This window comes from Panthera pardus, unplaced genomic scaffold, assembly GCF_024362965.1.
Source record: "Panthera pardus isolate Hobbes unplaced genomic scaffold, ASM2436296v1 HiC_scaffold_22, whole genome shotgun sequence".
Classification (NCBI taxonomy): domain Eukaryota; kingdom Metazoa; phylum Chordata; class Mammalia; order Carnivora; family Felidae; genus Panthera; species Panthera pardus.
Window position 1 is genome coordinate 55178157 of NW_026526788.1, and position 20430 is coordinate 55198586.

Below are 20430 nucleotides of genomic sequence, written 5' to 3' on the forward strand. Positions count from 1 at the left end.
CACTTCAGGACCAGGTACCAGACAACTAAGGACAGCTAGGGACTTTTGCCCCAGAGCCCACTGAAATTATTCAAACTAGCCAATCCTAAATCTGCCTACCCTAGTTGTACCCTCCTGCAGAAGTCACAGTAAAAGTTCTTGCCCACTTCACTGCCCACTCCACTGTTCCCCCCACTTCACTGCCTTTCTCCTGACTAAACCTGGTGCTTCCCAGTGAGCCCCCAGAGCCACCAGGGCATAATGTGCCCCCTCCTCTTGGGATCTAGGAGTACACCAAACTATCTTCTCAAGAGCAGTTGTCTCCTGATCTGTTGACCTTGCCGTATCTAAATAATAAAGCCTATATTTTAAGACACCAGTGATTCAAATATGCAGCCAGGCAGGAGACATATTGTAGTAGGTGGTCCCTTGAGAAAGGAGTGAAGAATTTCTGAAGTCTGCTTCTCACAACTATGCCCTCATGGGATCGCTAAGTGTGTTATCCCAACTCCACATTTGCTTTCCTAGAAGCCCCCCTCCATGTTATTCTGGATGGTTTTTAAACAGTCCTAAATGCCATTCCAGATAGACCTGGGTGAGTCTATTTACAGAGAGGTTCAACAACGGTGGATGGTATTTCCACATGTGTGCTGTAAAACCAATATTTAATTCTCTTGGAAGCAAGTCAATAAGTCAAGAAAGAGGGCTTTGTCAGGTGCCATAATTGAACTGTGCTATCCTGGAGTTGCACAAAGATTGAATGAATCAATGATTAAATATTTACTAAATGTCTCTTGAACGCAAGTTTTGCATAGGTCAAGGAAATAACAAAAGAATTGAGAAAAAGAGGGGCCATCTCAGGAACAAGATAGAGAAGCAGGAGTAGAAAAGAACAACCACAGACATCCTCAGAAGGTCCTGCTATGGCCCCTGGGAATAGATGGTTTTGTGTGGTTGTCTCTTTATCCAGAAAAAAACAAATGGACAGTTTCCTTCCACCTCCCCAACCTGACCTATGAACCATGGGCTTATAGGAGAAGGCTGAAGGCCAGTCAGCCTTACTTATTAGCTGAGTACATTTAGGCTTCCCGGCTGCCTCGCTGCCTCCCTCCCTTCCTTCCTATCCATCTCCCTCCATCTCAAAAAACATTTATCTACTATGTGTCTACTCCTGGGTATGACATATAACAAGTAAAATGGGAATGGATTCAGCCCTCACAGTGCTGAGAATGTAATGGATAAGACAGACAACAGGAAAAATCAGTAAACTGCACTGTTTGGACAGGGGAAGTTCAGAACCTATGGGAACACATAGCAAAGGCAATTATGCACACATCTGAAGGACAAGTTCAACTTCTCTGAATGTGTTTCTCACCTACCAAACAGAAGTACCTACAAACACCTACATTGGAGTGTTGTGTGTTGCTTGGAAATGACAATTGGTAAGTGGGTAGCACTGTTTCTGGCCTTTACTCTAGAAGTAAAGAAGTACTCAAGAAGTACAGCTAATAATTTTAGCTTTATTATGAATAAAGATTTTTCCCATGTATGCCCCATGAGCCTTACAATTTACCATCCACCACAAAGATAGTCATGATTCCCTCTTGGACCCTCTTCCTCTCTCTGCTGCCCCATTCTGCATTTGGGGTGGGTCTGCAAGCAAACAATTTCTGTAGTTCATTCTGATGAATAATCCCAACCAAGGATTGGAAGTCCCATCTCAGGGAAATGGATTTGTGATTATAGACATATCAGAATCATGAAAGTAAAGAGTATTAAATCAGACTCAAGGTGTGGTCTGTGGGGAGACAGCCTCTCCAGGAATCTGAGAAGCTGGAGTTGGGAGACATGAGTGCCCAGAGATACCTAAGAACTGGCTGCTTTCTCCTCCCTGCTGAAGGTAAGGTCTTGCTGCTGATGAGTTTTGTTTAAGAAACCAGCAACTTTGGGGCGCCTGGGTGACTCAGTCGGTAAAGCATCAGACTTCAGCTCAGGTCATGATCTCATGGTTCATGAGTTCTAGCCCCACATTGAGCTCTGTGCTGACAGCTCAGAGCCTGGAGCCTGCTTCAGAATCTGTCTCCCTCTCTCTCTGCCCCTCCCCAACTCGTGCTCTGACTCTCTCTCTCTCTCTGTCAAAAATAAATAAAAACATTAAAAAAAAAAAAGAAACCAGCAACCTTGATGTTGATTAATGTTCTTTTAAAGTAGGACTATGGAGGGCGCCTGGGTGGCTTAGTTGGTTAAGTGGCCGACTTCAGCTCAGGTCATGATCTTATACTCCGTGAGTTCGAGCCCCGCGTTGGGCTCTGTGCTGACAGCTCAGAGCCTGGAGCCTGCTTCAGATTCTGTGTCTCCCTCTCTCTCTGCCCCTCCCCTGCTCATGCTCTGTCTCTCTCTGTTTCAAAAATAAATAAAAACATTTAAAAAAAAATTTAAAAAAATAAATAAATACATAAGGTAGGACTATGGAGCCCCTGCGTGGCTCAGTTGTTTAAACATATAACTCTTGATTTCAACTCAGGTCATGATCTCACGGTTATGAGATTGAGCCCTGTGTTGGCTCTGCTGACAATGTGGAGCCTGCTTGGGATTCTCTCTCTCCCTCTCTCTCTCTGCCCCTCCCTCACTAGCACATGCTCTCTCTCTCTCTCTCTCTCTCTCTTTCAAAAATAAAAAATAAATATTAAAATAAGTAGATTTGTTATTATGCTTTTGTATGATCACAACATTGTTGAAAATATTTTCAAACTTCCCTATTAATAAATAGCCTCTGTCCCAAGTACCCTTACTCCCTGACCACTCCAGCCCCTCCCAGGGACTTCACAGACCTCTTTACAAGTCTGCATGTACAGGATCAACTTCTGGCACCGCAAGAGGCCTCTAGAAGTATGTTCTGATTACACAGGACCTTGGCTATGCCTTAAAGGGGAGCGTACAGATTGCTAGTGATTGACAAATCATTTGTAAATGGCAAAATATGTTTAAAAACAAAGCAGCAAAGGCTCAGTAAGATTTGGGGTGTGTTTTTTGTTTTGTTTTTGTTTTGTTTTGTTTTGTTTTGTTGTTATCAATTGGCAGGACCTTACTTGTGAGGAACGTGACATTGTCAGCTGCCCACTCTATAAGGACTAATGCCCTGCAAGGAAAATGCCATACAAAGATATAATGCATCTTCTCCTGTTCTTGTCATCATTTCCTTTCCCTGACTTTGAAATACATTGGGAACTTAAAGGTGGGAGAGTGAAACTTCTTTCCACTAATCTATGAGCTACCTGCACTGTGGAAGATGACTGATGGCTAACTGTTTAAGAGATGGGTAGTCTAACACAAGCAGTACCAATCTCTCCATCCATCCATTAACTCACTTACGTGATAAATATTTATTAAGTTCTTACTCTGTTACGGCTATTATACTAAGCACTGGAGACAGTAGAAAAAAACTTTTTAAGCAAAAATGGTCTCTATTCTTTTGGGGCTTAAATTCCACTTAAGGAAACAGATATGTAAAGAGGGGCCATAACATGGAATGAATTATAATAGAGATATTTGGGGAGCCACAAGAAGTTTCATCATAGGAACATAGGAACATCAGGGAAGGCTTCATAGAAGAGGTGATGATAACTAGACCGAATCCTAAAGGATGTGTAGGAATTTTCTAAGAAGAGATTGGAAGGGAGGAGGGAGACAGGCATCCCAGGCAACAGGAGCAGATTGAGCAAAGACACAGTTCCAAATGGCACAGCCCACTGGGAATCCTTAAGGGGTGGTGCATCCGTGAATACAGGAGAGGGTGGGACTTGAGGCTAGACAGGGCCACAGCGTGCTAAAAAACACAGCATTCAGTGGGAAGGCTTTTACACCAGGAAGTGACATCATCAGCAATTTGTGATCTAAAGTGCAATGTGGCGGCAGCGTGGAGGAGGGAGGTGAGTGTGGGTCTACAAGGATGAATGTAGGCCCTGGCAGACGGAGAGGGGGTGGATCCGAGAGCTGAAAGGGCAGCAGAATGGACAGAGTCTGGAGACACACTCTGTGGGAGCTGTCAGGGAGGGAGGGTTGGAGGATGACGCCTGGGTTTGGTGCTCTGGGAAGTGAGAGAACGGTGCCCTTATCTCAGGCTGGGAACTCACCAGAGGAAGGCAGTTTGGGACAGAGAATGGCAGATGGGATGAATTCAGTTCTGCACAGGCTGTTTGAGACATCCGTGGGGCATCTGGGTCGAGGGCCCCCAGCAGAGAGTAGGAAACAGAAGGCCCAGGTGGAAGTGGAGACTCGGGAGTCCTCACTGCCAGCTCAAGCTCTGAGGACGGCATGTGGAGTGAGTAGAGGAAGGGACCAGGACTGGGAGGGGGTGACAGGCATTGTAGCCCTAGTGCTGTTTGGGAGGGGGGCTCAGGAGACATGGGCAAAGAACAGTTGCTGATTCCCAGATCTGGAAGTGGAGAGGAGACCCTCAAGGTTGGCCTCCCCTCCTGTCCGTCAGTGGGTGGAGCACGGAAGCCATTCAGGAGACAGACAGGCCTGCTTTATTATTTGCTCAAACATCTCCTCGTTTTATTATGCAAATTGCATACATACTTACAAAACAATCACATATTTGCAAATCTTTCTTCACACCAAAAAGGCACCCAAATGCCAGGCTCTATCAATTACAGATTTCCTTGCAAATACCATTTCTTTAGTACAAAGTGTTTTCCTCCTGTTTGCTCCCATTTTTATCACAACATGCTTCCAGACTCCCCCCAGAATTCATTTGCCATCTCTGTTGACACATTTAAATGCAGCCCAATTTCTATCCTTTAATTTCTGGAACCCGTTTCCCTGGCTGTTCTCTTTTTCTCTCCCATTAACAAAATCCCACAGAGTCTTGCAGCTATAGTTTTCAAGCTTGACAACCCTTTCATCTTGATGCAATTAGTTAACTGCCCCCAAACTCCTCAATCTTCAGGATTAGCAGGCCTTAGGTCTTGGATCTCCTCCTACTGATACCTTGACTTTCTTGCACAGGTGTCACAAAATGACTAAGACACTGGAGGCCTCGAGTCAGGCACAACCAGGGTTGCCACACAGGGTAAATCTCAATCCAGTCCAAGCCCCAGTGCTTGGAATAATGGGATAATCCTAAATATCTAACTCTTAGAGTTGTGGATGGAGTTAAGTGAGATCCTGCATTCACTGTGTTTAACATACTATCCAGTATATAGTAAGCGCTCAGTACAGTTTAGCATTTATTACCATAATCATTCTCCGTAAACACCCCTCCCCAGTCACCAACTATATGATTTTGAAGCAACAGAACATTACGTCAATTCAGGCAACTGGACTCGATTATCGCTACAGGTCCCCCCAGGATTAGTATCCTACTATGTGACCTCTGGTCTATACCAAGGAAACATGCCAGTGAATGTGACACCGTTTGCGATCACAGGAGGTCTGTGTAACAAGTGTCAGTATGTGAATGTTACTGGGAGCACACGCAAGAGTGGTAAGCAGCGAAGGGAGAAATGGAAAGACGCCTAGCTCAGAGACAGCTTTTCTTTCCAGAAAATCAGAAGAAAGGCCTCCTTGTTGCACTTTCTCAACGAATCGCACTGATGAGATTCATTTGAGTTAAAAGTTTCAATATGAAACAACAAAAAAACCAACCCTGGTTGAAAAAAAAGCTTCCACCTTTTAATCATTTTCCCCCCACATTATACTTTAGACATCAAAGAATTAAACGCCTAAAACAAGCCTAGGCTTTCATTCCCCAGGCCCCTTTCTGCATGAGCAGACAAGTGAGCTTTGACTACTTTTTCTGTCCATGAGACCTTGAAAAAGTTCCTACCAGAGGCCTGAGTACCATTATAAACAAAGACAGACATCAGACTCCTTTGCCTGATGCCCATCTCCAAATCTCCATCTGCTCAGTCTTGTCCCGAATAAGAAAAATCACTCATTCTGTTGAGCTCTTACTATGGACCAAAACTCCACTCTTACGACTCTGTGAGGACATTCTACTCTTATCCCCATTTTACAGATGAAGAAATTGAGTTACATGAAAGTGAAATAATTCATCCAAGTTCACTGCTCCCAGAGAGTGTGGCGCTAGAGCCATGTCTCCCACCTTTATTTTCATCCCCCAGTCTTTCTTATCTCCTGGCCCCCAAAAGGCACTGTCCCCACAAAACAGCCAAGGGAATTACTATTAGGGAGCTGAATTTTAACCAAACATGACAATTACTAAAAAAGTTGATGTTTACCAATGTACTTCATTGATGAAATACTGCAATTGCTACTTAAAGTATTTGCCCTCGAATAGAGCATCAGTTAGCAAAGAGTCCACATTAAAACACATCAAAACTAGGCATTTCAGTTAGCTCTGCACGCATTCTTAGGTCATCTTAGGTGCCCCCAAATCCTACTGTCCTCCCACGGGAACTCAGAGAATGAGAGACACATTTCTTGTCAGCATCAACCTTACCTCTGTGAGGCAGCTCTTGGAGGTACCCTGGGGGGCCTCTCAAGGGGCACAGTAGGTGTTCCGTCCACTTGTGGGGGGCATGGGCTGCGGCTTCTGGTAACCTCGGGGACTTCATTATCCTACAAGAAAAAAGATGATAAAGAAAGGTGAACGTTTCTTTAAGCAACCACCATAGTTGGGCCCGGTGAGCCCAAAGTCTCCCAGGCTTTGCTGAAGGTTATTCACAAACGGAATGAAGCCAGTGGGGCGCCTGCATGGCTCAGGGTAGGACTCCTGATTCCAGCTCAGTCATGGCCTCGCGACTGTGAGACTGAGCCCCATGTCGGGCTCTGCTCACCATGTGGAGCCTGCTTGGGATTCTCGCTCTTCTCTCTCTGCCCCTCCCCACACCAAAATAAATAAACTTAAAAAAAAAAAGAACAAGAGTGAAACCAACAACACCAGGGCAGCTTTCTATCGATTCCTAGAGTCACTGAGGAGACAACGGGGCCCAAATTCTCATTAATGGTCCTTGTTACTCAGAGCGTCCTCTGTGGACCATCAAATTAGCATCACCTGAGAGCTTGTGAGACCTGCTGGATCTCAAGCTCCTCCTCAGACCCACTTGGTCAGAACCTGCATGTTAACAAGATCCTAGGTAATTATTAATATTTTTTTTAAGTAGGCTTTACGCGCAGCATGGAGCCCAACACGGGGCTTGAGCTTAGGACCATGAGATCAAGATCTGAGCTGAAACCAAGAGTCAGACACTTAACTGACTGAGCCACCCAGGTGCCTGGGATCTTAAGGTTCTTATGGATCTTAAAGTTTGAGAAGCATGCTCTATTTAACCAGGTAGAGCCGGAGAAATTTTGTTTTTAAACCAAAGTCCCTTTTCGGGAGAAGAGCCTTGAGTGGCCCTCAGTCAGGGGGTAATGAATATAAGCTGTGCACTGGAGGGCTGGCCCACCTCAAGGGCCCTATCTCAGGGTCTCCCGGGTTGGCAGTGACCCATGTGACACCTCCTGCTCATCCCAGCCACTGGATTGGGGTAGACACCCTGACCAAAATTGGGCTTCAGTCTAAGGCAGCAGCTCATCCCCTCCTGAGAGGCCTTTTGGGACTCTTCGCCACTATAGGGACTATTCGCCACTATACATGCATAGGAGGAGAACAGGTCAGGGTACAGTGAGACAAGAAAGCAGGTCCACCCAGGGGAAAAGAGACGAGAGCATATGGCCCTGGGGAAACATGGAGCACTGGCCTTGGCTCCGGCATTTCTCACTGCTTCTGATCCCGGCCCCAAGATGGGATTTCTACCCCTGGATTCCCTGGTATTCATCCAGCTCCTTCTCACACATGCCCTTTATGGCTTAACTAGTCAGAGCGAATTTCTATTTCTCTCTCCCTCCCTTTCTCCCTCCTTCCCCCCCTTCCTTCTTTCCTTCCTTCCTTCCTCTTTTTATTGAGGAGAAATTCATATAAAATAAAGTTAGCCATTTTAAAGTGAACGATTTGGGGCGCCTGGGTGATTCAGTCAGTTAAGCGTCTGACTTGGTTTCGGCTCAGGTCACGATCTCACGGTTTCGTGGGTTCGAGTCCCGTGTCAGGCTCTGTGCTGAGGGTGTGGAGCCTGCTTGGGATTCTCTCTCTTCTTCCTCTCTCTCTGTTCCTCCCATGCTCACGCTGTCTCTGTCTCTCTCCGAAGAAGTAAATAAACTTAAAAAAAATTTTTTTAAGTGAACAATTCAGTGGCATTTAGTTCATGCACACTGTTGCACAACTACCGCCTCCAGCTAGTCCCAAAACATTTCCATCACCCCAAAAGGAAACACCGTACTCCCCATTTGCCTCTCGTCCCAGCCCCTGGTATCCACCAATCTGTGTTCTGTCTCTCTGATTCTACCTATTCCGGATATTTCCCATAAATGGAATCCTGTAATATGTGACCTGTGTGTCCGCTTCTTTCACTTGGATTTCTATTTCCTGCAATGAAATGACCCCGTAGGACAAGCCATATGGGAGTGGAGTCCCCAGCTCTCACCTCATTGTCCCCCTCCATCCCGCTGCTCACACTGAGGAGGCTCCGAGTGCTGGATCGGTTACTCGCGCTGCCTGAAGGGTACGAACAAAATTAGCTGGGCTGTGGATTCTCTCAGGCTAAAATAAAATGCAGAACTCTGGCACATACCTTAATTTTAATGGTAGAAGCAATACATAAGCTGTGAATATGGGATCTTCAAAATGCTACCATCTTACACCATTTTATTAGAGTTTAGTTTTTTTCTTTCAGCATAAAATGAAATGGTTCACCTTTTTATTACCTATTTATTTATTTATTATTTATTTATTTTTCTGTATAGCTACCGTTTACTGAGAGCTTATCACACGTTACATGCTTTAAAAACACAATTACAAAGGGGCGCCTGGGTGGCTCAGTCAGCTAAGTGTCCAACTTTGACTCGGGTCATGATCTCGCATCCGTGTGTTCAAGCCCCGTATCGGGCTTATGCTTTCCATTGTTTTCCGTTTTCACCTCAAGGTAAAACACACACGTAAAATCACTGAAATTAATCTGAACCCGAAATAAATGCTTTGCATTTGTCTTGTTACATTTCCCCTCCTCTCCACACCGGAATGCACTGCCCTCACCCTGAAACGATCTATACCACTTCTCTCCTCCACGACACATCCGAGAGACTGCCACCTGCCTCATGTTTCCTCAACCACCTGTGATCACTGGGAAAATCTCTCCCATTTTTGAACTTGTCAGAATTCTCTAAAATGCCTCAAGAGGGTTTTGAATACACATTACCACCCCCATTATTTAAGAGAAGTTTTCTCTGCCCTGTCTAGACTTTCCCTGTGGTCGGTCGTGAGACAGGCTTTGGGTCTGTTTCAACAGGTAGTGGTGGCAGGAATGTTGAACCGAGAGAAGAGCAGGGCCTACTCCCACCTTTCCTTCACTGGCCAGGTGACCTTGCATAAAACCCTTTCCTTCTCTGGATCATAAATACCCCATCTATAAAGTCAGAAGCGAGACTAGTGCAGGGTTGTTGACCTAAGTCCATGGACGGGAAAAATTGTATGTCTATGTATGTACACATACACGTGCATTTTTCTGGGAACCACATCCAGAGCACACATCAGATTCTCAAACGGGTTTGTGATACAGAAAAGATTAACCCCTGGGTTTAGATGACCTTCCTGGGGGCTCTCTGCCTGACATTTAAGGAGACACGAGTCCTAAAATTCAGCCAAGTCTCCCACTCTTTCATGGCTCTCCTAGCTGTTTTGATAACACTAAAATGTGTGAAAGAAAAGAAACTCCATCTATTCTGCTTGTGAAGCCGGTGTATCCGAAGTCAGCTAACACCGCCCTGGATACGGAAACAAAGCCCCCCACCTCCTGCGTGTACCTCAGCGGGTACTGTCTGTTGCAATCAGACTCTATCAAGCTCTCAAGCCAAAATGTCTTCCACATTTCCTAACTAGATCCTCAACTCATCTATAAAGTTGGAATTCTCAAATTTGAGTCCATCGTTTTCTAATGTTTCTGACTTCATGCTCTTTCCTTCCCCTTACCACGGTTGAGGAAGCAGAAAAAATAGTCTGGGCCCTGGATCCAGACTGCCTGAGCTCAAATCCTGACACCACCACTGATTAGCTATCTTACCTAGGGCAAGGCACTAAGACTCCAGTTTCCTTCTCAGTAAATACAGGTCGTAGTGCCTATCCCATAGAGTTACTGTGAGAATTAAATCTGAGAATCTATAGAAGAGGCTTAGCATACAGTAAACGATCAATAAATGTTAACTAGTGTTATTACTAGGTTTTTCTATTTGTAAAAGGAACAGTGTAATAAGGTAGTATGCAATCTGGCTTCAGGGGATATTAGAGTAAAGGATCTTTGGCCCTCTAAGAAAAGGCAAACTTCACAGGCTAAATGTTCCCCATGTCTTACACCTCCAGACCCAAATCAGGCTCCAGCTGGGATCTGCTGGGCTCACAACAGAGACTGTTCTCAAAGTTCCAAGGCCCCAGCTGGAGTGCAGATGTGAAGACATCGCCCCCCACACACACCCCCTACCCCTTGCTCACTTGCGGTGCTGGAGGTACTGTCTGTTTTCCAGTCTCCTCGCCGTAGCTCTGTCCTTGGGGGGAAGACGCTTTTCCTAGGGCCACTCTCATAGACTCCAAACTCCACTTTCCCTGGCAGGTGCTGTGAGTGCCGAATTGGGACCGTGATCTCCAAGTCTAGAATCAGAAGAAAGAGGGAAAATCTTCAAGGCACCAGACTACAGCCCACCAAACTGCTCAGGCTGCTCCCGCTCCACCTGCATCCCTGGCCTGAACCTGGCAGGGAGAGGAGGGAAGGGGAGGGGAAGAGAGATGGGTAGGAGCGGGGAGGGGGCTCTGCTCAACTCAGCACTGAAACTCCACAGACTCCTGTGTAGCCATCGGTGGGTGACAGACGAGAGGGACGGAGGCACAAATGCTCCACGTCAGGCAGACAGCCTGAGATCAGGGAAAGGTCTGGGGCTCTGCCACTCCCCTGCTCTGGGACTTAAGTCAGCCAGTCAACCTCTCTGCATTACTTCCCTCTCACACGGCAGACTCGCGAGTGCTGTTGATTCTAATAACTGGTTATCCTGTGCACCAAGTGGGGTTCCACAAGCTTCCCAACACCCATGGAATAAATACTATTATCTTCATTCCCAACAGAAACTATTACAGAGAAGTGAAGTAGCATGCCCCCGGCACACAGCTGACAAGTGAGACAGCTGGGATTTGAACCCAGGCTCCGGAGTCCAGGTGCTTAACCACTACTCATACTGCCCCTGAATCCCTCAATAAATGATGGATGCTGGGTGCATGGTCTGTAACTGACAGAAGTGACCCAGACTGGTAATGAAAGGAGGTCCATCAGCCCCATGAAAGATTTTGTGACTTGCAAGGCTGATCAGTGGTTTTGGACACCACAGACTTAAGAAATGATGCCTTTGTCCTGTGCAGCATTAAACTGGTCTCTTTCCTGACTTAGCCCTGCCCAGTAGTTGGGTCTTTAGTCCTCCCTAGATTTCCATCCCCGGGGTTCCTGAGCAGAAAACAACCCCTGCTGACAAGCAGAACAAAATATCTGTGGGTGTCCATACCCACTTTCTCCCCAGGGAAGTGCAAACACCAGGTGAGCTCCTGACACAGGGCTCCCTTGATGCCTGGAACATTCCCAAGCCCAGGGGCAGGGCCTCTGGAAGAGGTGAAAGTTCCGTGTACTGTTGGGCCATGTGCTCCCATCTTAACAGCACCACTTCCTCCTCTGACTCTCCTCTTCTATGGGGTGGGTGTGGCGAGAAGTTCAGGGAGTCCAGGACCAGAGGTGGCTCCGCTTGCCAAAGCCAGAGTCCGCTGAGAAGGGCGAATGGGTAAACCACAACAGGAGGAAAGAAGTTCAAGGGCAGGGTAGACTGAGTGTATGGTAAGCACACAGAAGATGTTAAAGTTGGACTGGGTGGCTCAGTTGGCTAAGCATCTGACTCTTGGTTTCAGCTCAGGTCATGATCTCACGGTTCATGGATTCGAGCCCTGCATCAGGCTCTGTTCTGACAGCATGGAGCCTGCTTGGGATTTTCTCTCCCTCTCCCTCTGCCCCTCGCTGGCTTGCTCACTTTCTCTCTCTCTCAAAATAAATAAGCTTTAAAAAAAAAAAAAAAAAAAAAAGGTTGGACTGTAGTTTACTAGATGCCACAAGTGCCTCACACTAGAGACTGGCTCCAAGGGCACTGTTTGGTCCTAGTATTAAACCACCTTTCTGGGTCCCTGTGTAGCACAGACCTTTCTCACACCCTCAGGCTCTCCTAGTGACAACTGAGCAGTGCAAGCAGCTACCCGAGCCCGCAACTACTTGGGCAGAGACCAGCCGTACCTGCATGTGGGCGTGGGCCCACAGTTGGTCTCAGAGCCCAAACAGGTGTAATGCTTTTGTTTTCCCCCTCAGCTTTGACCTAGTTTTTTTTTTTTTTTTTAAACAACACTCTTTTAAAGGGAGGTTCCTGTCTGCTTAACTCACTTCAGTGAGTCAATTTTCTACCCTCAACTGGTTCTATGAGGAAGGAAAATAAAAAACACATGAAAAAAAATTGGGAGTCAAAAGTTCAAAAAATCAAGTAGAGTGAGTCTACAAAATCCTGATATTCTTGGAAGAAAGGAACAATGCTGGGAATAGTAATCATCATTAGATCGCACAGTACTTTCCCCAAAGCGTGTCCACGTGGGTCATTATACCTCCTTTGAACTTCCTTCCTTCTCCATGAAGTTGATTAGTCAAGTAAAACCATGGATGAGGAAACTGAGGCATAGAGTGGTTAAAGTCTTGGATCACAAAGTGATTCAGTGACGAAGTGGGGATTGGGACTCAGGTTTCCTGGCACCCTGCCTGCTCCTCTCTGTCCTGCCCCAGACTAGCCCCAGACACACCCAGAACACAAATATTGACTGCCTTCTGTTAGGGTGTTTTACAAGTCACGGGCTACACCAGCTCCTCTGACTTCCTACACTATCAATGTTCTGAACCATCTCAGCAAGAACAAAACAACTCCCCGAAGCTGAAGAAAGACCAGTGAGTTATTATGAACAGAATCTTACTTTTTAATTACCCTTGGTGTTGTAACCCAAATTAAAGCAAAATAATCGTTTCTCTTTTCTAAGGCAAGTGAGATTTCTAAATAAATAGAGTCAGCCCTTATGTTTAGAATGGGCTTCATTCCTAGAAAAGGTCCTTTAAACAGAGATGCCATTTGTCAACCCTAATTTTCCTACAGATTGATGTTACTCTGTATCAATGGGTTCCAAATGCTTTTTCTTTTTCTTTTCTTTTCCTTTTTTTGGAAGCAGAGTTCTTTCCTCTGTTGAAAACAGAAGCTCAATGTGGAAAACAGATTTTTTTTTTTTTAAAGGAGTTGCGATGGTCAAAGAGTAGGTTGCCCTAAACACTGTCCCAATCTGAATCTACCTCCCCAAGTGCCAAACCTCTACTCCCACAAGCACACATACAGCAGCACTGAGGCTACTCAGTGTGAAATGGGTAATTACAGGTTAGTACGTCATTAAATATACAATCGAGTTTTATGGAGTTAAATAATATGCTATATTTAGTCAACCATAAAGATGCCCACTCTTCGGAAGATGCTCTGATGCCCTCTGATGCTCTGGGCCTCACTATGTAGTACAGGGCCCCACTCCCAGACTACCTGAGGCTTTCTCTGCTAACTGGTTTACAAGCACCCATCCCCCAACAGGCCTCACCCAGACATGGGAGCTGGGGAAGAAATGGTCAGCTCTCTGGCCCCTCGGGAGGGATCACTCTTCCATAGTGTTCTCCACTGACCGCCAGAGTCTCCAGGGACATAAAGTTCCATCTCTACAGTGGTGACTGTACTTTGCTGGCCACTTTTCCTTCCCTCTCTCACTTCCCCACTCCCACTGTGTCCCTGGGATCATGTCCCACATCAGCTACTTGCTCTCAAATCTTTGTTGGGGAAGAAAAAATTCTAGAAATGGATTGTGGTAATGGTTGCATGATATTGTGGATGTATTTAACGCCACTCAGTTGTACATTCAGGTCCAATGATAAATTTTATGTTATGTGTATTTTACCACAATAAAAAACAAAAATGGGGGTGTCTGGGTGGCTCAGTCAGTTAAGCATCTGACTCTTGATTTTGGCTCAGGTCATGATCTTACAGCTCATAAGTTCAAGCCCCGCATCAGGCTCTGTGCTGACAGGGCAGAACCTGCTTGGGATTCTCTGGCTCCCTCTCTCTCTGCCCCTCCCCAACTCGTGCTCGCTCTTTCTCTCTCTCAAAAAATAAATAAATAAACATTAGGAAAAATGTCCTGGGGCTGATGAGTAGAACTTTCTCTCTATGGTGGTCCCCAGGCATTCTTGTTTCATGTCAGATTATATATAATTTAATCTTTTGATAGTTACGACATTAAAGCTCCTAATGTAAAAAGTAAAAACACTGGGGTGCCTGGGTGGCTCAGTCAGTTAAGTGGCTGACTCTTCATTTCAGCTCACGATATGATCTTGTGGTTCATGAGTTTGAGCCCTGGGGTACAGAGCCTGCTTGGGATTCTCTCTCTCTGCCTCTCTCTGCTCCTCCCCACTCATTCTCTCTCTGTCTCTCTCTCTCTGTCTCTCTCTCTCTCTCTCTCTCAAAATAAAAAAAAAAAAGGAAAAGTACTTAACATTCCCCCCCCATAAAATTCCTAGTCAGAGGGCCTGCTTCTTGAAGAGTAGAGGGTAAGGGTAGGGAGGGCATTTAACCATGCTCCTTTGAAAAAATGTAGACATTGACCACTCCAGTGCAGAGCATAAACACTGGTGGGTATCACTTGTCCAGAGTCTGATTAGCTTTGGGTGAACTTTGGAAAACATTTCTAAACCCACGATTTCAGCTCTGGATCCTGGATGGCAAGTCCCAGCCCAGCACATGCACCCTGGGTGGTCCTGCCCGAGAGGTCACCAGCTGCTGTATGGGTGGTTTTTAAAGTGCTTCCATGTGCCAGGCACTGTGCTAGGTCCCAGCCAGAACTTAACTGGTTCAATCCTCACAGCAACCCTAATAGGGTAGGCACTTTTATTTGTGTCACTTTGCAGATGAGGACTGAGGCTCAGTTGGGTGACTTATCTTGTCCGTGGTTCCCAGCTAGTTAGGGGTGAGCAGTGGCTAGGAACTTGACCCCAACCCTGACGGCCTCAGGGCCGATGCCTGTACCCCTTTACTCCTCAACATGTGTATGTCTTGCTTCAATATCTCCATTGATTGGATGGTAGAGTTGTCATGACACCCAGTGGGTTCAATTCTGGAGCCCAGCTGCCCAGCACTCATGACTTCAACACAGCGACACCCTGGCCTTCAAACACCTCATGTACCACCAAATCACAACTTTCTTGAGGCTGCCTATGTGTAAAAGCGTGAAATGTTTCATTTAATCAAGAGGCTTCTATCTTTGGGTTCATGTGCTCTAGTTTTAAAAAGCACCTCATCCCTTTTACCACCTAGAACCTATTGTCTGACCCTAAGATGACCATGCAGATCTTGAACCAGATTTTTTGCCTACTCTCCTTTCCCCTCCCTTCAGCCAGGAGGGCAGACAAGTGTGAGCTTGGGTAGTGAAAGCATACATTTAAAATCTAGTCACCCAAGCAGATACCTGCCCTTCTGCCATGGTTATAACCTCTTTATGCCTCTTTTCCCAAACTGTCAAAATCATTAATATTCACTAAGCTAGTACCATATGCAAAACACTGTGCTAGAGATTGTAGGGCAGGCTCTAGCTGGGAAAATCAGACCTACACAAATAAAAGACTAATTCATAAGCTACTAGATGGTGAAGTTCAGGCCTTATGGGTCTCTGTATCTGGCAAAGAGCCTGGTGCTCAATTAAGTATTTGTAGAGTGAATGAATGATGTTACCAAAAATTTTCCTGAAATCGACCATTCCAACGGAGATTTCTTGAGCCCAATGAATGTACTGTCTTACATGCGGGGGATTCAGCAGAGCACAAAACATACAAACTTTTGCCCCCATGGAGCTTGCAATAGGAGGCAGTGGGAGGATGGGCCAGAAAATACGGAACAGAAACATAAGATAATTCCAGTGTGTGTGATGTGAAAAGAAGGTAAGCAAAGCTACTCTGGAGAGAACACAGAGAAGGCCTCTCTGAGGAGGAGAATTTACAGCCAAACTCTGAAGGATGAAAGGACAAGTCAGTAAAGATGTGTGAAAAGTGGAGGGAGGACAAGTGCCAAGGCCCTGGGGAGGGCTGCTCTTGATTTGTTAGAGCAAAAAAAGGGAGTCCTTTGGTACTAGAACTTGGGGTTGAGGGGGAAAGTAAAGGTGAGCTCAGAGGTCAGAGGTGAGACCATGTAGGGACTCTCAGACCACAGTGAGGAGTGTGATTTTACTCTGGGTAGGACAAGAGCCCCTGAGGGTTTTGAGCAAGTGACTGGCACCATCTGATTTCTTATTTTTAAAAGGTGATTGGCTGCACTTTGGAGGATTAACTGTAGAGAAGTAAGACTGGACACAGGGAGACAATGGAAGAGGCTCTTGCATTCATCCAAGAAGAGAGGATGTTCGTTTGCCTGAAGCTGTGGCATGGGAGATGGTCAGAAATGATCAGATCTAAGATGCATTTTGGAGACAGAACCTCGGGGAATTGCTGATGGTTTGAATAAAGGAATGAAGTCATAGCAATCAGAGGCAGCAAAAGAGAAGTGCCAGATGAATGGGAGGGATAGTGGTTCTATAAATGCTCAAATGAGGAAGGGGTACAATGGCCTTGAGTGGTCCAGGAAGGCCTCACTGAGCAGGGGCTGATGGGCTGGGTCTTGCAGTCCTGTAGTTTCCATGCAGGTGAGAAAGAACAGGCATGAGCAAGGGGCCTATGGCAGGAAGATGTCCTTTTTAAAGACTGGGGTGTTACCAGCTTGACCAAGGTCATGAGAAGTCAGGCTCTTGGCGGCAGCTGGAGACAGACTATGGACGTCATGCACAAGCTTAGTCCTTTATTTAATGGGGCTCTACTCAAGATTGCAGAGCCTCTGAAAGCCTTTTATTGTCAGCTCCACTTAATAAACCCTGGCCAAAATAAATCACAGAGACCCACCATGCCAGAGGCTTTCGGTGGGAATATGCAACATAGGCAAATGCCTATCAACGCTCAAGGGTAGTGGTGCCGAGAAGCCTGGTCCTCAGTGTAAACACTAGAATGCATGGCCTTGCTATTGGACTGCCACTACACATGGCAGGAGCCCTGCTATACCTGGAGTCCTGGCTTCTGAATCATTGTATGGTATAGACACCAATGACACAGTTCCCTGCTTCAGTGAAAAACAGATACTATGTGAATGAGATTTTCTCCTTTCTCTGCTCAAAAAACATGTCTTCCTGGGGCACCTGGGTGGCTCAGTCGTTTGAGCATCCAACTCTTGATTTCTGCTCAGGTCATGATCCCAGGGTCATGGGATCAAGCCCTGTGTCAGGCTCAGCATGGAATGTGGAGCCTACCTAGGATTCTCTCTGTCTCTGTCTCTCTCTCTCTCTCTGCCTCTCTTCCCCCCCTTTCTCCCTCTCTACCTTGAAAACTAACAAACAAAAGCAAAAACAAAAACAAAATAAAAAACATGTCTTCCTAAATGCTAAGGGGAGAGTCAGATGCTTGGGGAGAAAGTTTGATCATCCTCTTTGAGTGAGAGGATGAAGGGATGCAGAGGTCAGTCCATTTATTCATTTGCTAACAAGTCTTCTGTGCCAGGTACTAGGTATGCAGAATAAACAAGACAAAGTCATTGTCCCCAAGAACCTCACAGATCTGGGGGACCCAGATCTGTAAACAGGGTGACAGGCACTGGGCAAGCTCTCTGCCCACTCAGGCCGCAGCAGAAAGGAGGGTCAGGAACAACAGATCACAGCAGTATCCCACAGTGCGGCACCCCCAAGGAGCTACATACCTGCCTGCTTTCCTGATTTTTGCTTCTCTCTCTGTCTTCGGGTGATGCTATCTCTTAGCCGTTTAAGATTTTCCTGGAAAAGATTTAGTTCATTTTAAAAGTAGATACCAGAAATATACCCTCTGGACATTAGAGTTTCTTTCTGATTTTATGCTGTTTGCACGATGTATCACGTTGCAAAAACATGCAAATGAGGTTGAATCCATTTGCAATCAGCCCCCAGAGAAGTTCAAGTACTCTTAGAAGTTGTGCCTGAGAAGAAGACATCTTTCCCACAACAACAAAGCGTCTCCCCTCCCCTCTGTTCCTAGCTCCTTCCCAGCCTTAGAACTCACTGACCTCCTCCTTGTGCGTTCCTTTAGCCAAGCCAGTCTCTTACATGCTAACAAACACTCCGTGCACACTGCCTCTGACATTGTTTTCATACCATTCCTCTGACCATGAGGGACAAGGATTCCTCTCCATGAATCTGTTCTAGGTCTGGGTCAAGGTTCACCTTCTCTGTTAAATCTCCCCCCAGTGCTCCAGTCCTTAGTGACCACAGGTGCCATCTGGCACTGAGCTATGCTGCCTTGCCCAGCGCATTTGTGTGTGCGTGTGGGTTTGAATATGTGTGTATGTTGTCTCTTCAGAGGTACTGTGCCCTCTCAAAGGGAAAGACACCAGGTTTACACCTTTCTGAAACTGTGAAGTCTGGTCTATTGCAGTCGTTCAACAAATGTTGAATAGACACATGAGAGACAAATTTTGTTGCTATTTAATTTATTTTTAAAATTGTTTAAAGTTTATTTTTATTTATTCTTGAAAGAGAGATAGAGAGCAAGTAGGGGAGGGGCAGAGGGAGAGGGAGACAGAATCCCAAGCAGACTCTGTGCTGTCAGCCGTGAGATCATGACCTGAGATCATGAACTGTGAGACCATGACCTGAGCCAAAACCAAGAGTCAGATGCTTAACCAACTGAGCCACCCAGGCGCTCCTGTTGCTATTTTAGTCAATAACAACTACCTCAAAAGTGTGTGAACATTCTAGAGAAAGTGCTCCAGGGACTAACATCCAGACATCTGGAAGGGTCGCATGAAGGAGCTACAGGAGGCCAGACTGGGAGGGGTGTTTGGGTTGTGACCATAGGTGAGACTGAGCTGGGTCCAGGAAGCACCAGGGGAACACTGGAAGGTATGGGCTGGCTACAGCTTTAAGGTCTGACAGAGTGCAGGCAGAAGGAGTTGGCAGAAAAGAGACCCACCTGGAAACTAATGCTAGGTTAGATGAAGGTGACAGAAGCTGGCATGGGGGGAATGGAAAGAAAGGAGCAGATGCAAGAGGAAGAATGTCACAGAGCAAGGCCAGGCATGACATGAAGCTCACTGGGTACAGGGAGTGAGGAAGAAGAGCCTAAGAGATGTCTGTCTAGCCTCACTGTCTGGAAGATAACAGTGCAGTGAACAGAAGCAGGGAGCCGGGGAAAGGAAGCAGCCTCAAGGTACAGTTTGTTGCCGGACATGAGGCGAGTCTTGGGCACCTCAGAGGGACACACCCAGCTGGTGGCTGGAAAGGTGGAATGAGAAAAGAGACACGGCGAGCCCTCCGTTGGGCTCTGCAATGACAGTGTGGAGCCATGAAGCCTGCTTGGGATTCTCTCTCTCCCTCTCTCTCTCTCTGCCCTTCCCCTGCTCATGCTCTGTCTCTCAAAAATATATAAATAAACTTTAAAAATTTGGGGGGTGCCTGGGTGGCTCAGTTGGTTAAGTGTCTGACTCTTGATTTCAGCTCAGGTCATGATCTCATGGTTTGTGAGTTCAAGACCCGCATCAGTCTCTGTGCTGAGAGTGAGAAGCCTGCTTGGGATTCTCTCTCTCTCCCCCTCTCTCTCTGCCCCTTTCCTACTTGTGCTCTCTTTCTATCAAAATAAATAATAAACTTTGAATTTTAAAAAATTAAAAAAATTTTCAATCTCCAAGTGGTCTGAGATGTGGCTTGGTGATCTGCATTGGATAAGGTATCATGGTCTTTTCTTTCCCTCTTCATCCAGTGCCCTTCCAGGGTCAGGGAAGAGGAAGAGAAGTATAGAGAAATACAAATAAAGGTATATATTAAAAAAAAAAAAAAGAGAAAGGAGACATGGACTCAAGAGTCACCTGCACAGAGAAAAACATAACGGGAGCCTGGGTAGTGCCCACTCATGGGAGGAGAAGGGAAGGAGACACAGGGGTGGACTGTGGCATGGAGGAAAAGGAAGATGGGGCAGCCCAGGAATGGTCTTCATGCCCACTGGTCGCTGGACGGGGGATGCTCTGGAAGTACCAAGAGGCTCTCAGAGCACAGAGTAGTGTCAGCTCCCATGGATCCCATGGATTCTCTGCCATGTCAAATATGAACCCCAGTTGTCTGCCACACCCAAGAGTTCCGGGTAAGCTTATGCAACCAGGAGAAGCCTCTTGGATACAGACAGAGACACACAGCTAACATTTGTTATACATTTATTG

The 20430-nt window shown here is 46.2% G+C and overlaps 1 protein-coding gene across 1 annotated transcript in view; it reads right to left on the minus strand.

The window, feature by feature from the left end:
* Nucleotides 1–20430, minus strand: part of PIK3AP1 (phosphoinositide-3-kinase adaptor protein 1) — a 117625-nt gene that overhangs the window by 2441 nt on the left and 94754 nt on the right. Inside the window, exons 13-16 of the mRNA XM_019458975.2 lie at nt 17947–18019; nt 10526–10681; nt 8469–8539; nt 6446–6564 (exon numbers count right to left, since the gene is read on the minus strand). Coding sequence (XP_019314520.2) covers nt 6446–6564; nt 8469–8539; nt 10526–10681; nt 17947–18019 — 419 coding nt within the window. The remainder of the gene's footprint in view (nt 1–6445; nt 6565–8468; nt 8540–10525; nt 10682–17946; nt 18020–20430) is intronic.